This window comes from Chaetodon trifascialis, chromosome 11 (assembly GCF_039877785.1).
Source record: "Chaetodon trifascialis isolate fChaTrf1 chromosome 11, fChaTrf1.hap1, whole genome shotgun sequence".
Taxonomy (NCBI): Eukaryota; Metazoa; Chordata; class Actinopteri; order Chaetodontiformes; family Chaetodontidae; genus Chaetodon; species Chaetodon trifascialis.
This window is the reverse complement of record NC_092066.1, coordinates 15,927,403-15,938,479: the sequence shown is the minus strand read 5'-3', so window position 1 is coordinate 15,938,479 and position 11,077 is coordinate 15,927,403. Positions and strand designations below refer to the sequence as shown.

Here is an 11,077-nt window from a genome sequence, read left to right as displayed (position 1 = left end):
CCCTAACTTCCCTGAGCTGATCTCACCTGTCCCTGCTCAGTGATGTCAGCGGGGCTATCTTGCTTGATGGTGTCACTGGGTCATTCCTGTCAGGCTGACTAACACGCTGCCTGGTGTCTCCAGTGTGTGTTTTTAGATGCCGTGTGTGTGAAAGATGGCTTTAAGCTATCTGTGGCAGTCAACCTTGTTGCTAACTGATTTATTATGTCTGACACGCTATAGGCCAGAGCTGTAAATATGTGTGTGTGTGTGTGTGTGTGTGTGTGTAGTGTATGGAGATCTTTATATAGCCACAGTTATCCAGGAAGAAGGAATGCCCTGGATGCCAGTGACCATATTTGAACAGTGTGTCTGCTACAGGCAGACTGCACACACACACTGACACACTTAAACACTCACCTCCCCTTCATGGTCACGCTCTGTGCATGTGTGTGTGTATGCTGTGTTGTAGTTACACTGGATCCCCACTACAAGGCAATGTAACACCTTGTGTGGTAGTGACAGAGGGGGCTTCGACTTCTCTTGACTCACAGGGAGCAAACTTCTCTCTCTCTCTTTCCAGCACTTTCTGGCTTCTTGTCTCTGACTGTCTCCTCTGCTGACTGACAACATCCACCCCAACCCTGTGGAGGAAACCACTCCGCCTCTCTTTATTTCTTATCCTTCACTCGTTCCGTGCTGATCTGGACGGCCAGCGCCGGTAGTTGAGCGTGCACGCTTTTTTGGGGCTGTGTGTTGTGTGTGTATGTGTGTGTCCGTGTGTGCGTGAGTCAGTATGCCATGTCGTCCCCTGGCTCGTCGTTTGTGCAGATAAAGCATGAGGACCTGCTCTTCTATGAGAACTGTGGAGGAGGCAGCTTTGGGAGCGTCTACAGAGCCCTGTGGATTTCCCAGGACAAGGAAGTGGCTGTGAAGAAGCTGCTGAAGATTGACAAAGAGGTAAGGAGCGAGCACACACACACACACACACACACACACACACACACACACACACACACACACACACACACACACACACACACACACACACACACACACACACACACACACACACACACACACACACACACACACACAGCAGTCGTACTCTTGTGCAGCAGAGACACATCGCTTTATGATCCAAAGTATTTATTTTTAAGTTGATTTATTTTTATTTTCTTTAAGTTGTGGACTCATCTGTGACACACTGCTGCTCCAAACTTCAATATGAATCATTAATTCCCCAGATTCTCTTTGGACTCATACAACCAAAGCCCCCTCCCTCATCCTCCCCCCTCCTCCACTGTTGTCTGTCGTTGAACAAGTGTTTATCTTAAACATACCTCTCCTTGTCCCCCGCCCTCCTCCTCCCACTCGTTGTGGATGAAGCCGTTTCATTTATGGCAGCACTCCCCTGTTCCTCCCATTGTGTGTTATGGCGAGGTGTGTGGTCATTCGGGCCTTTGTGCGCTGCACTTCATGCCCGGGTGGTTCTCCACGAGTATGACCCTGACGGTGATCCAAACACAATGTCCTTCCATGTTATTAAGGCTCACAGTCCAGTGTCAGGAAACTGCTGGAAGTGACCTGTGGGTGAATCGGGCACCGTGTTATTGTTGTGGCAGCAGGTTTAAACAATGTAATGTAAAGTATGCACAATACATAGAACTGCAGGGGGAACAGAGTTTGATTTGTATTTTGACTTATTTCTCTCACACCCACACACAAACACATGCAGGGTGGCCAGACATGCATAAAAGTGTGTGTGTGTGTGTGTGTGTGTGTGTGTGTGTGTGTGTGTGTGTGTGTGTGTGTGTGTGTGTGTGTGTGTGTGTGTGTGGTTCATATGTAAATACAAACTGATGGATTGTGAGAGAATTGCTCTTTGTGAACGTTTGACTGCAACCCTTCACGTGAAATGGACTTGCCTGCCAACATCAAAATCCGATTTAAACGTGGATCTTTGCAGGAACATTACATCCACACAGCGGTGGACGGAGTGTACAGATCTGTAAAAATAGCAACATCACATTGTAACAGTGCCCTATTAGAAGTGCATTTGAATTTTATTGACGTGAAAGTACAGATGCATGAGCATCAAAATGTATTTAAAGCATCAAAGTAAAAGAACTTATGCACAATGTGTTATATTCAACGGATACAGCAACTATAGCTCTCAGATAAAAGTACCTCAAGCATGTACTTATATATCTCTTGAGTAAATGTACTTAGTTGCATTCCCAAATGTAAAACTGCATGTGCACAAACTGATGTTTGCACACACTGATAACCTCACATATGGAGGAAAAGATGGGAATAGAAGTGATAAAATAAATCACTCTTCGCTCTATTGAGAAAATATTTTGTGTTAAATTGCAGTTTTTGTGTGATTTCATAATTGATGGTTCGTTATTATGTTGCTTGGCAACAGTTACATATTCCACATATTCAGAGGGTATGACTGACCTGTCAGCTCAGATTAATGGCATGTTTGTCACCCCAGTGTGGAGGGTTTGGAGACTCAACCTGAGGTATGAAAAGGCCCCAGACCTCAGTCCAGGCATCCCGGAGACACTGTCAGGAATAACTTTAAAATTCAAAAACACGTCGCACGCTCCACCTTCGAGGTTTACGGCCTCGCAGGAATGATTTACACAAGGTCACGTTTCCTTGCTGGTGTCAGATATTGAAAAACTGAAGGAAGATTTTTGTTCATATCCCTCTGTTTATCTTTTTCTTGTCTCCCCGTCCAGGCTGAGATTCTTAGTGTCCTGAGTCATAAGAACATCATTCAGTTTTATGGAGCCGTGCTGGAATCTCCCAACTATGGCATTGTCACAGGTCAGACCCCGCGTGTGTGCGTGCGTGTGAGATCCATGTATCCTCTCAGATGTTCATACAGCCTAAACATGTGGTTGTGGGAGTATTTCAGTCCATAATTTCATTCAGATAAGAGTTATCTTTTGAAAAAGTGCTCTACAAATTAAAACATATATTATTTTTTGGGGGGTTGCAACCTAATGGGTAAAGGTAACATCAGGTCAGGTCAAGGTTTAAGGTGAGACATGAAGGTTAGGTTAGGGTCACGGCAGATATAAAACTAGACCAATGTGTGTGCATTAGCTTTATTAGTGAGTATTTGATCCTAGAAGTGCCACTTACACACACGTTAGCACATGCTCCGATGGCAGACAAGTGTTTATGTGTGTGTTTTGAAGTATTGGTGTAGACTCAGAGCTGCTTCTTGCTGTGTTTCCTGGCAGGACATTTGTAACTGAGAGCAGCATGTTTGGATGTGGTTGTAACCTTGGATGGGGTCATGTGGTTAAGATAAAGCACTGACACGCCACTACAGACTTGTCCAGCAACAATTCTCACTGCAGCCGAGTCGAACAGAGCCCAACGCTGACTAAAAATAATAAAGTACAGTAGGCATGGGGAAGAGCTGGTTCAGGAGATGGGCTTGTTAACAGTAAAATGCATTTTGCAGACATGTAAAGGGAGAGATTCCTGCATGTTCAACTCTCCAGGCTATAACCAGTTTGTAAACTCAAACAGTGTCACACCTTAACCTCCTGGCATGTCTGCACTGATGTTTTCATCCAGAATTTTGCGAGACTCGATGTCTCTTTTCAGCCGTTCTCTCATGATGACCATTGCTTTTCTGTCTGTGTGTGTTCCTGCAGAATATGCCAGTGAAGGGTCTCTGTATGAGTACCTTTCCAGTGAGCAGAGTGAGGAGATGGACATGGAGCAGATCATGACGTGGGCCATACAGATAGCCAAAGGTACACCTGAAGGAATGAGGATATTGATAAGAAAAATAGATCCATGTCAAGGTTGAATCGCTTGGCTTATGATATCAAGCCACTCAATGTTAGGAGCTCTGATACGAGCGTCTTCTTTACTGTCACACTCCAGTTATCATTGACCAGAGTTTATGGTTTACAGCTTATTTGCCTCCTAATCACTGTCTCTAACCTGTTAAACACTGACAAGCTTTTTCCAAAGTACTGGGTTTCTGGTTTAACCTCAAAGTGAGTTCAAACCAAGATATTTTACACTGAAATTGCAACTAAATTAGGAGGAAAATCCCACCAGAACAGAGCAGAGTAAACATTAAAGGCTGCAGTTTCTAATTCTTAATGCTTGGTCTCCTCACAGGGATGCATTACCTGCACGCAGAAGCTCCAGTCAAAGTCATTCACAGAGACCTCAAGTCACGGAACGGTAACACATGACCTGAAACATGTTCAGATTTTTCCCTCAGACGCTGCTTGTTTTCATCTGCACATTGAAACAGGGGTACATGCTGACTGTTTTCTCTGCTCCCTCTCTCTTGCAGTGGTAATGACAGCAGACAAAGTGCTGAAGGTTTGTAACAGACACATATTATGACTTTGCATTCAGCTCAGGCAGGCAGGACATTGGGCGTTTTCCTCACTGCTCTCTCTGTTGGGATTTCAGATTTGTGACTTTGGGGCGTCTAAGTTCCTGTCCCACACCACCCACATGACGGTGGTGGGCACTTTTCCCTGGATGGCTCCCGAAGTCATTCAGAGCCTGCCTGTCTCTGAGACCTGCGACACCTACTCCTATGGCGTGGTGAGTTTTCAGCACTGTACAAATATCAGACCGGGAAATCAAACCTCAATCATTTGTAGTACAGAGTCTTGAAAACTGTCAAGTACTGACAGCTGGAATTAAATGCTTCCTCAGATTTGCAGTCTTTACTTACTCAGACAGCTCTACTAAATAATTTTGCCATTTTAGACTTTTACTAAGGACAGATTCTTGTCTTATTTCAACATTTAACATCTGAGAAGTTTGACTTCTTTTGTTAAATGACAAAAATAAAGTATATTCCTCAAATAAAGTATCAGAAAAGTACTGTTTGGTGTCAGCTACTGTGGCAGCACTAGTGTGAATTCATTTCAAACGCTTCCTCGCCACGCTGCGTTGGGTTTTGTTTGTTTTAGTGGTGCCTGTGTATTAAGACATCTCCACAACTACCCAGGAGACGTACCTCTGAAGTGTTTGGAGCTACCAGCAGCCCGTCAAAGAAATCATGTCTGTCTGAACTGAACCAGTCTGCTCTGTGGGTAGGTGCTGTGGGAGATGCTGACTCGGGAAGTTCCTTTCAAAGGTTTTGAAGGACTGCAGGTTGCGTGGTTGGTGGTGGAAAAACAAGAGGTAACACACACACACACACACACACACACACACACACACACACACACACACACACACACACACACACACACACACACACACACACACACACACACACACACACACACACACACACACACACACACATTTGAGCACACCTTTCTGATCTGTGAGCATGTAGACCCACCAGAGTTTGAGAAGGCCGGAGGAACAATGCGATGCTCTCATGGTTTCCACTGTGAGCTGGTGAGGCTGAGGCTGGGTATTTTTAGGCCTGATGTCAGTTCTCTGCTCTTGTAAGGCCTGGATACACAGCAGTGGAGCTCGGCCAGACCCCCCCTCCCAGCTAAAGCCTTTACGAGAGAGAGAGAGAGAGAGAGAGAGAAAGGGGGGAAAGAGGAAAGATAGTATAGATAAGAGGGAGATTCAAGAGGTTTATGGGAGATGGGGAATGATGGTCATACAGTGTGTGTGTTTCAGTTTCTGACATGCCTGAATCCCCCTCAACAGTCACACACAAACACAAGGGGCCAACAAACAACTCTGAGAACATGATTCCTGCGTAGCTGTTGGCTAATCTCCAAATACTCTCCCTAAATAACTCACTCTCTCTCTTTCCCAGTCTCCCCATGATTTTCCCCTCTGCTGCTATACCTCTCTTCCTGACCCTCTTACTTGCCCTCTCTCCACTCAGAGTCAGTGATATTTTAGGATTAATCCCCAGAGAAAACTGTTTCCACTTACTGCGCTGTACTATGGAGCTGTCTGGGCTCATTCAGACCTTTGATGATGCCAGAGGATCTTTTATGCAGGGGCACTATCTCAGTGGCTTAGTGTGGTTCAGTGTTGTTCCTGCAGCTTATTTACAGAAAGATAAACAGGGACCGACACACACTTTGCCACTTAACTGTAGATTGTACATTAAAACATGATTAGGTTTATAAGAGCTTGGTCTGTAATGTGCAACAGAATTTTAAATATATTAAACATAAAAAAAACACATTATATATATGTTTTTTCTTTCTGAGCTCTACTCACAGGTTTGTTGTTTGTGCATTGATGTCATCTACTTCTGAGAACCAATCAGGATTTGATGACATAATGAGATGACAGCTGTGGGGCTGTTTACTTGTGCTTCCAGGCCACTGTCAATCAAATCTGATCAAACCATACCCACACAGTCCTGATGAATTAGCTGAGAGGAGGAGTGTTAAACTCTTAATAAATGATACCTTAAAATGCTTTTAGCCACACAAGGGGACTCTAGCGCTACCATGTGGTCGACAACTTTGGCTTTAAATGATTTGTCTTGACGTCTCTTGGTTGGATTTCCATGAAATTCTAGGTTTTCATGGTGCCCTGATTCCCAGGTTGACATTTTTCACTGTTCACTGTGAAATGTCTAAAATTATGGCTTGCCTTTGCATTTGGTACAAACATTGATGTTCCTTGTCGGGATGAATTGCAGTAACTTTGGTGATCCCCCGACTTTTCATGCAGCGCCATCATCAGGTCAGATTTAAATTAGTTAAATATTGACCAAACTAATGACATTCCCATCAGCCTCTGTTACATTTGCTGCTAAATAGCAAATGTTGGCAAGCAAATATCCATCCATCCATCCATCCATCCATCCATCCATCCATCCATCCATCCATCCATCCATCCATCCATCCATCCATCCATCCATCCATCCATCCATTTTCACCGGCTTCACAATAATATAATAATATCAAATATTATGCCTGGTTAATATCAGCATTCTAGCATCTTCACTGTGAGCAAGTTAGCCTGCTAACATTAGCATTTGCCTCAAAGCTCCACTGTGCTTTAGTACTGCCTCACAGAACTGATCTGAGTCTTGTTTTAACTTTCATTTTGCTTATTTAGTCTTGAATATTGATTGTTGTGCAGAAAAGTCAGGTTGAAGCCACATTTCAGCTTTTGATGGTTGTCAGTGGGTTTAAGTAGACTTAAAATTGATGTGGTCTGACATGACTTTGCTGTTAAAAGTAAAGGCTTCTGCTTCTTGTATTTGCATGTTTGTGGGTATCTAGAGGCTGACCATCCCCACCAGCTGTCCAGCAAGTTTTGCAGAGCTGATGAGGAAATGTTGGCAAGCAGACCCAAAGGTAAGCCAGATGGACAAGGGATACAATTGTTAATCTTATGCCTCACTTGTACTTGTACACTTTTAAAGACATTAAAAACATGTGTGTCAGCTGGTTATTTTATCCTGTGTGCTTACATGTACCTACAGGAGCGTCCACAGTTCAAACAGGTGCTGGCAACCCTGGAGACCATGGCCAACGACAGCAGACTACCGGACCAGTGCAACTCCTTCCTACATAACAAGGACCAGTGGAGGTACGCACACACTCACATACAGTCTTGCAGACATCCGAAAGAAAACGCAGAGTGTATCTGCACTGTGTCTGAGACTAAGGTGTCTTGTTTAATTTTCTCAGAGTATTATACACTAAAGTCTTGGTCTCTTGTCAGAATGACAAATGCAGCCTGTGAATGACTGTACTCCAAATAAAACTCAACATGCATGAACACACACATTCAACATAGTCACACACGTGCCAGCATGTACACACACATACATACACAGCTCTGTGGACTCAGAGCTCAGGAGAGAATTTGAATGTGTTACCCTGTGCTCCACTTCAGTCTATAATAAGCTCCCTGGAAAGTGTCCATGGAAGAGATTCCTCCACTCCACTCTGCCCTCGCTCCTCCATGGGGAGAACGACAGAGGGGTTGGAGCAGGGGGGAGAGAGGGACAGAGGTAGGGGAGAAATCAAATGTGAGCTGAAAATGAGGAGAAGTTCTGGGAGGAACAGAATGTATTGGCTGTCTGTGAACTCTAAAACACTGAACACGAGAGACACAGCAAGGAAAGCGTGTATCGAGAGTGGACGGATGACGGGGGTGAGAATGAGGGGAGAGGGGGAGAGGTGGGGGATGGAGCAGAGAGAAGGTGCGAGATTCTGTGCATATTTTACATGAGTACTGCGATGCAATCAATTCTGAGTGAAGTTTTGGGTATGGGTGGAAAAACTTGGATAAGGGAAGGGGAGGCAGAGAGGAGGAGTGAGGGAGGCCAAGGGGCGGGATGAATGAATAGGGAGGTATGGAAGGAACACAGGAGGAGGTATGGTTGTGCGTCAGATCGGTCTATATTTAGCTGCTGCAAGGGTTGATTGTGTTTGTGAATGCAGGTTCACAGTCACTCACCAACTCTCACAGTGACCTCTTGTGGCAGCAGATAGTACTACAGCTAAATATTTTACACTGTTGGAATGACATGAGGGCAGCACGGTGGCGCAGCAGGTAGTGCGCGTGCCTCACAGCAAGAAGGTTGCCGGTTCGATCCCCGGGTCAGGCGGGGCCTTTCTGTGTGAAGTTTGCATGTTCTTCCCGTGCATGCGTGGGTTCTCTCCGGGTACTCCGGCTTCCTCCCACAGACCAAAAACATGCTCATTAGGTTAATTGATGACTCTAAATTGTCCGTAGGTGTGAATGTGAGTGTGATTGTTTGTCCTTGTATGTGGCCCTGCAATCGGCTGGCGACCGGTTCAGGGTGTACCCCGCCTCTCGCCCATTGTAGCTGGGATAGGCTCCAGCCCCCCGCAACCCCGAAAGGGATAGGCGGTATAGATAATGGATGGATGGATGGATGGAATGACATGAAATGACAGTCAACAGCACATGCATGTGCTATGGAAATATTCCTCACTTTCAGTTTCTTTGTGAAAATGAAGCTGTCATTTGTTGTATGTTGGCGGCAGTAAAGTTGCTGTTAAAACTTGACCACATCTGCATGTACGAAGTCACAGAAGATGACATGATGTTCTGTCTGTGTGCACATACTACAGGTGTGAAATTGAGTCGACCCTGGAGCGCCTTCGGAAGCTGGAGAGAGAGCTTTACTCCAAAGAGAAGGAGCTGGAAGAGAGGGAGAGGAGGCTCAGACTGTGGGAGGAGAGGCTGATGGAGAGGTCCAACATGAGTCCCAGCCCAACCTCCCTACTCATGGAGCGCTCAAACATCTCACCTGTAAGTGGAAGTGGAGTAAATCTGTTTAGACAGCTAAAAACAAAATAAAAAAGTACCTTTTTATGATCTTGACCCTCTTCCTTCCTTCTCTCTGGCTTCATCAGTTCTTCACACCAATGTCCATCGGTTCCTCTGGCTCTTTCTTCCGCTCGCACTCTCAGGACTCGAACAGCACAGGGATCAGCAGTGCTGGCGTCAGCAGTACTGGCGTCAGCTCTCTCCTCCGCACCCTCAGCAACGGAGACACAGAGAGGGGCAGCAGTGCGGTGCTGGAGAGGGGGATGGGTTCACTCGACAGCGGGAGGCTGCACGCCATGCTCCGAGGGTTGCAGGGCAGGTTCGGAGAGGAGGACGAGGAACAGGAAGGAACCCTGGAGGAGAAGAGCTGGGGCCAGAGGGAGAGAGATGACAGTGGGAGTATGGAGGGAGGAAGGGTGCAGGTAACACTCAGGAGCTTCCCTGGAGGTGTAGTGGAGAGGGAGGAGAGGACGTGGGAGGAAGGGGACAGGGAGAGAGGGGGGATGCAGAGGAGCAGGGTGACCACCATAGTCCGTGGATACTCAGGTGGGTTTGGAGAGGCGGAAGGGGAGAGGGAGACGGAGGGAGGATGGGAGATAGAAAAGCTGGGGGACAGGTTAGATGAAAGAGGGATGGAGGGAGGGATAGAAGGCGGCAGGCTCCCAACCGTGTTTAAGGGTCTTCATGGGGGTTTGGGGGGCTTGGGGGACATGCTATCTTTGGACATGAATGAGATGGGGGAGATGGAGAGACTAGGTGACATGGACATGGATATAGGTGACCTGGGAGTGAGGAAGGTCGTAGGTCATGGTGTCAGGAGTGAGGTGGGGATCAGGGGTCGCAGGAGTGACATGGGAGTTGTGGTCCAGGGAGTCCGAGGTGACCTCAGTGAGGCAATAAGCCAAAAGATTAGAGGTGAAGTCGGGGTCATTGGTCATTCAGGGGTACAGGTGAGCATGCGGTCTTCGTCCAATCAGAACTCTGTGAAGAGCTGCAGTGTGCGACACGGAAGCAAGATCAACATGGCCACTGCAGCCATGGACATGATGGAGCTTGACTGGTCTGACAGTGACTAGAAAACACACAGGAGCACACACACGCACAGAAGACACACATAGGAAATACACACAGAGGCCAAACTAGAAAGATTTTGACTTGTTAGCACATACGAGCGACGGTATGTGCGTTAGGCTCTCCAGTTGACAAACAGCTGGCAGACACACATTTCTTTTGTTAAATTCTTTTTTTATTGAATGGATGAATACGACACCCATGTGTACTGTGAAGTATGAAGGAGCAAAGAGACAACAAGAGGTTGTCTTGTCATGTTGTCAGAATGACTTCACCTGTGTAATTTAATGTGCTATTAAAACTGCTGCATAACATACTGTAAGAGGTACAAGTGTTACAAAATAACACACTTGAATGTGGCTCTAATGAGGCAGCACTTTTTTCATGCTTATAAAGAACCTTGTAGTTTGTAGATTTGGTTTGTTCAGAACAAGCTTTGACTTCTATCAGTTCTAACTGTGATCTAGTGTGTGAATTTTTGGCATTTCTTTCCGTATATTTTATCATTTTTCAATAAAAAGAAAGGAAACTGATTCCATTCCTGTGATTTTTTGAGCCTGCATCTTCCAGTAATACATTGCAGTATATGTAAAATATCATAAATTGAACAATAAGGATGAAAAGTAAACTGAGATGGTCCATTTTTTAACACATGGTGACACACCTACCTTTCCCAACAAAATAAAATCCCTCTCAGCTTCTGAATCTTGACCCCTAGATGGAGGTAACAAACGCAGCAATGGTTCTGTGAATTCCTGAATGACTGCCAGTG

General features: G+C 45.7%; 1 protein-coding gene across 1 annotated transcript; it reads left to right on the top strand.

The window, feature by feature from the left end:
- The first annotated feature begins 499 nt into the window (after positions 1–499).
- On the top strand, positions 500–10,837 carry LOC139339033 (uncharacterized). Its single transcript, XM_070974462.1, has 11 exons — positions 500–939; positions 2,733–2,820; positions 3,666–3,767; positions 4,144–4,209; positions 4,325–4,353; positions 4,447–4,584; positions 5,086–5,172; positions 7,209–7,283; positions 7,412–7,518; positions 9,036–9,216; positions 9,321–10,837. The coding sequence occupies exons 1-11, from the start codon at positions 781–783 to the stop codon at positions 10,308–10,310; spliced, it is 2,022 nt and encodes a 673-aa protein (XP_070830563.1). The 5' UTR covers positions 500–780; the 3' UTR covers positions 10,311–10,837.
- The last annotated feature ends 240 nt before the right edge of the window (positions 10,838–11,077 follow it).

Bases quoted from the DNA above. Each gene is read 5' to 3' on its own strand.
- LOC139339033 (XM_070974462.1), top strand. From the start codon at position 781: ATGTCGTCCCCTGGCTCGTCGTTTGTGCAGATAAAGCATGAGGACCTG. The intron at 940-2,732 runs GTAAGGAGCGAG...CTCCCCGTCCAG, and splicing joins TGCTGAAGATTGACAAAGAG to GCTGAGATTCTTAGTGTCCT. The intron at 4,354-4,446 runs GTTTGTAACAGA...TTGGGATTTCAG, and splicing joins CAGCAGACAAAGTGCTGAAG to ATTTGTGACTTTGGGGCGTC.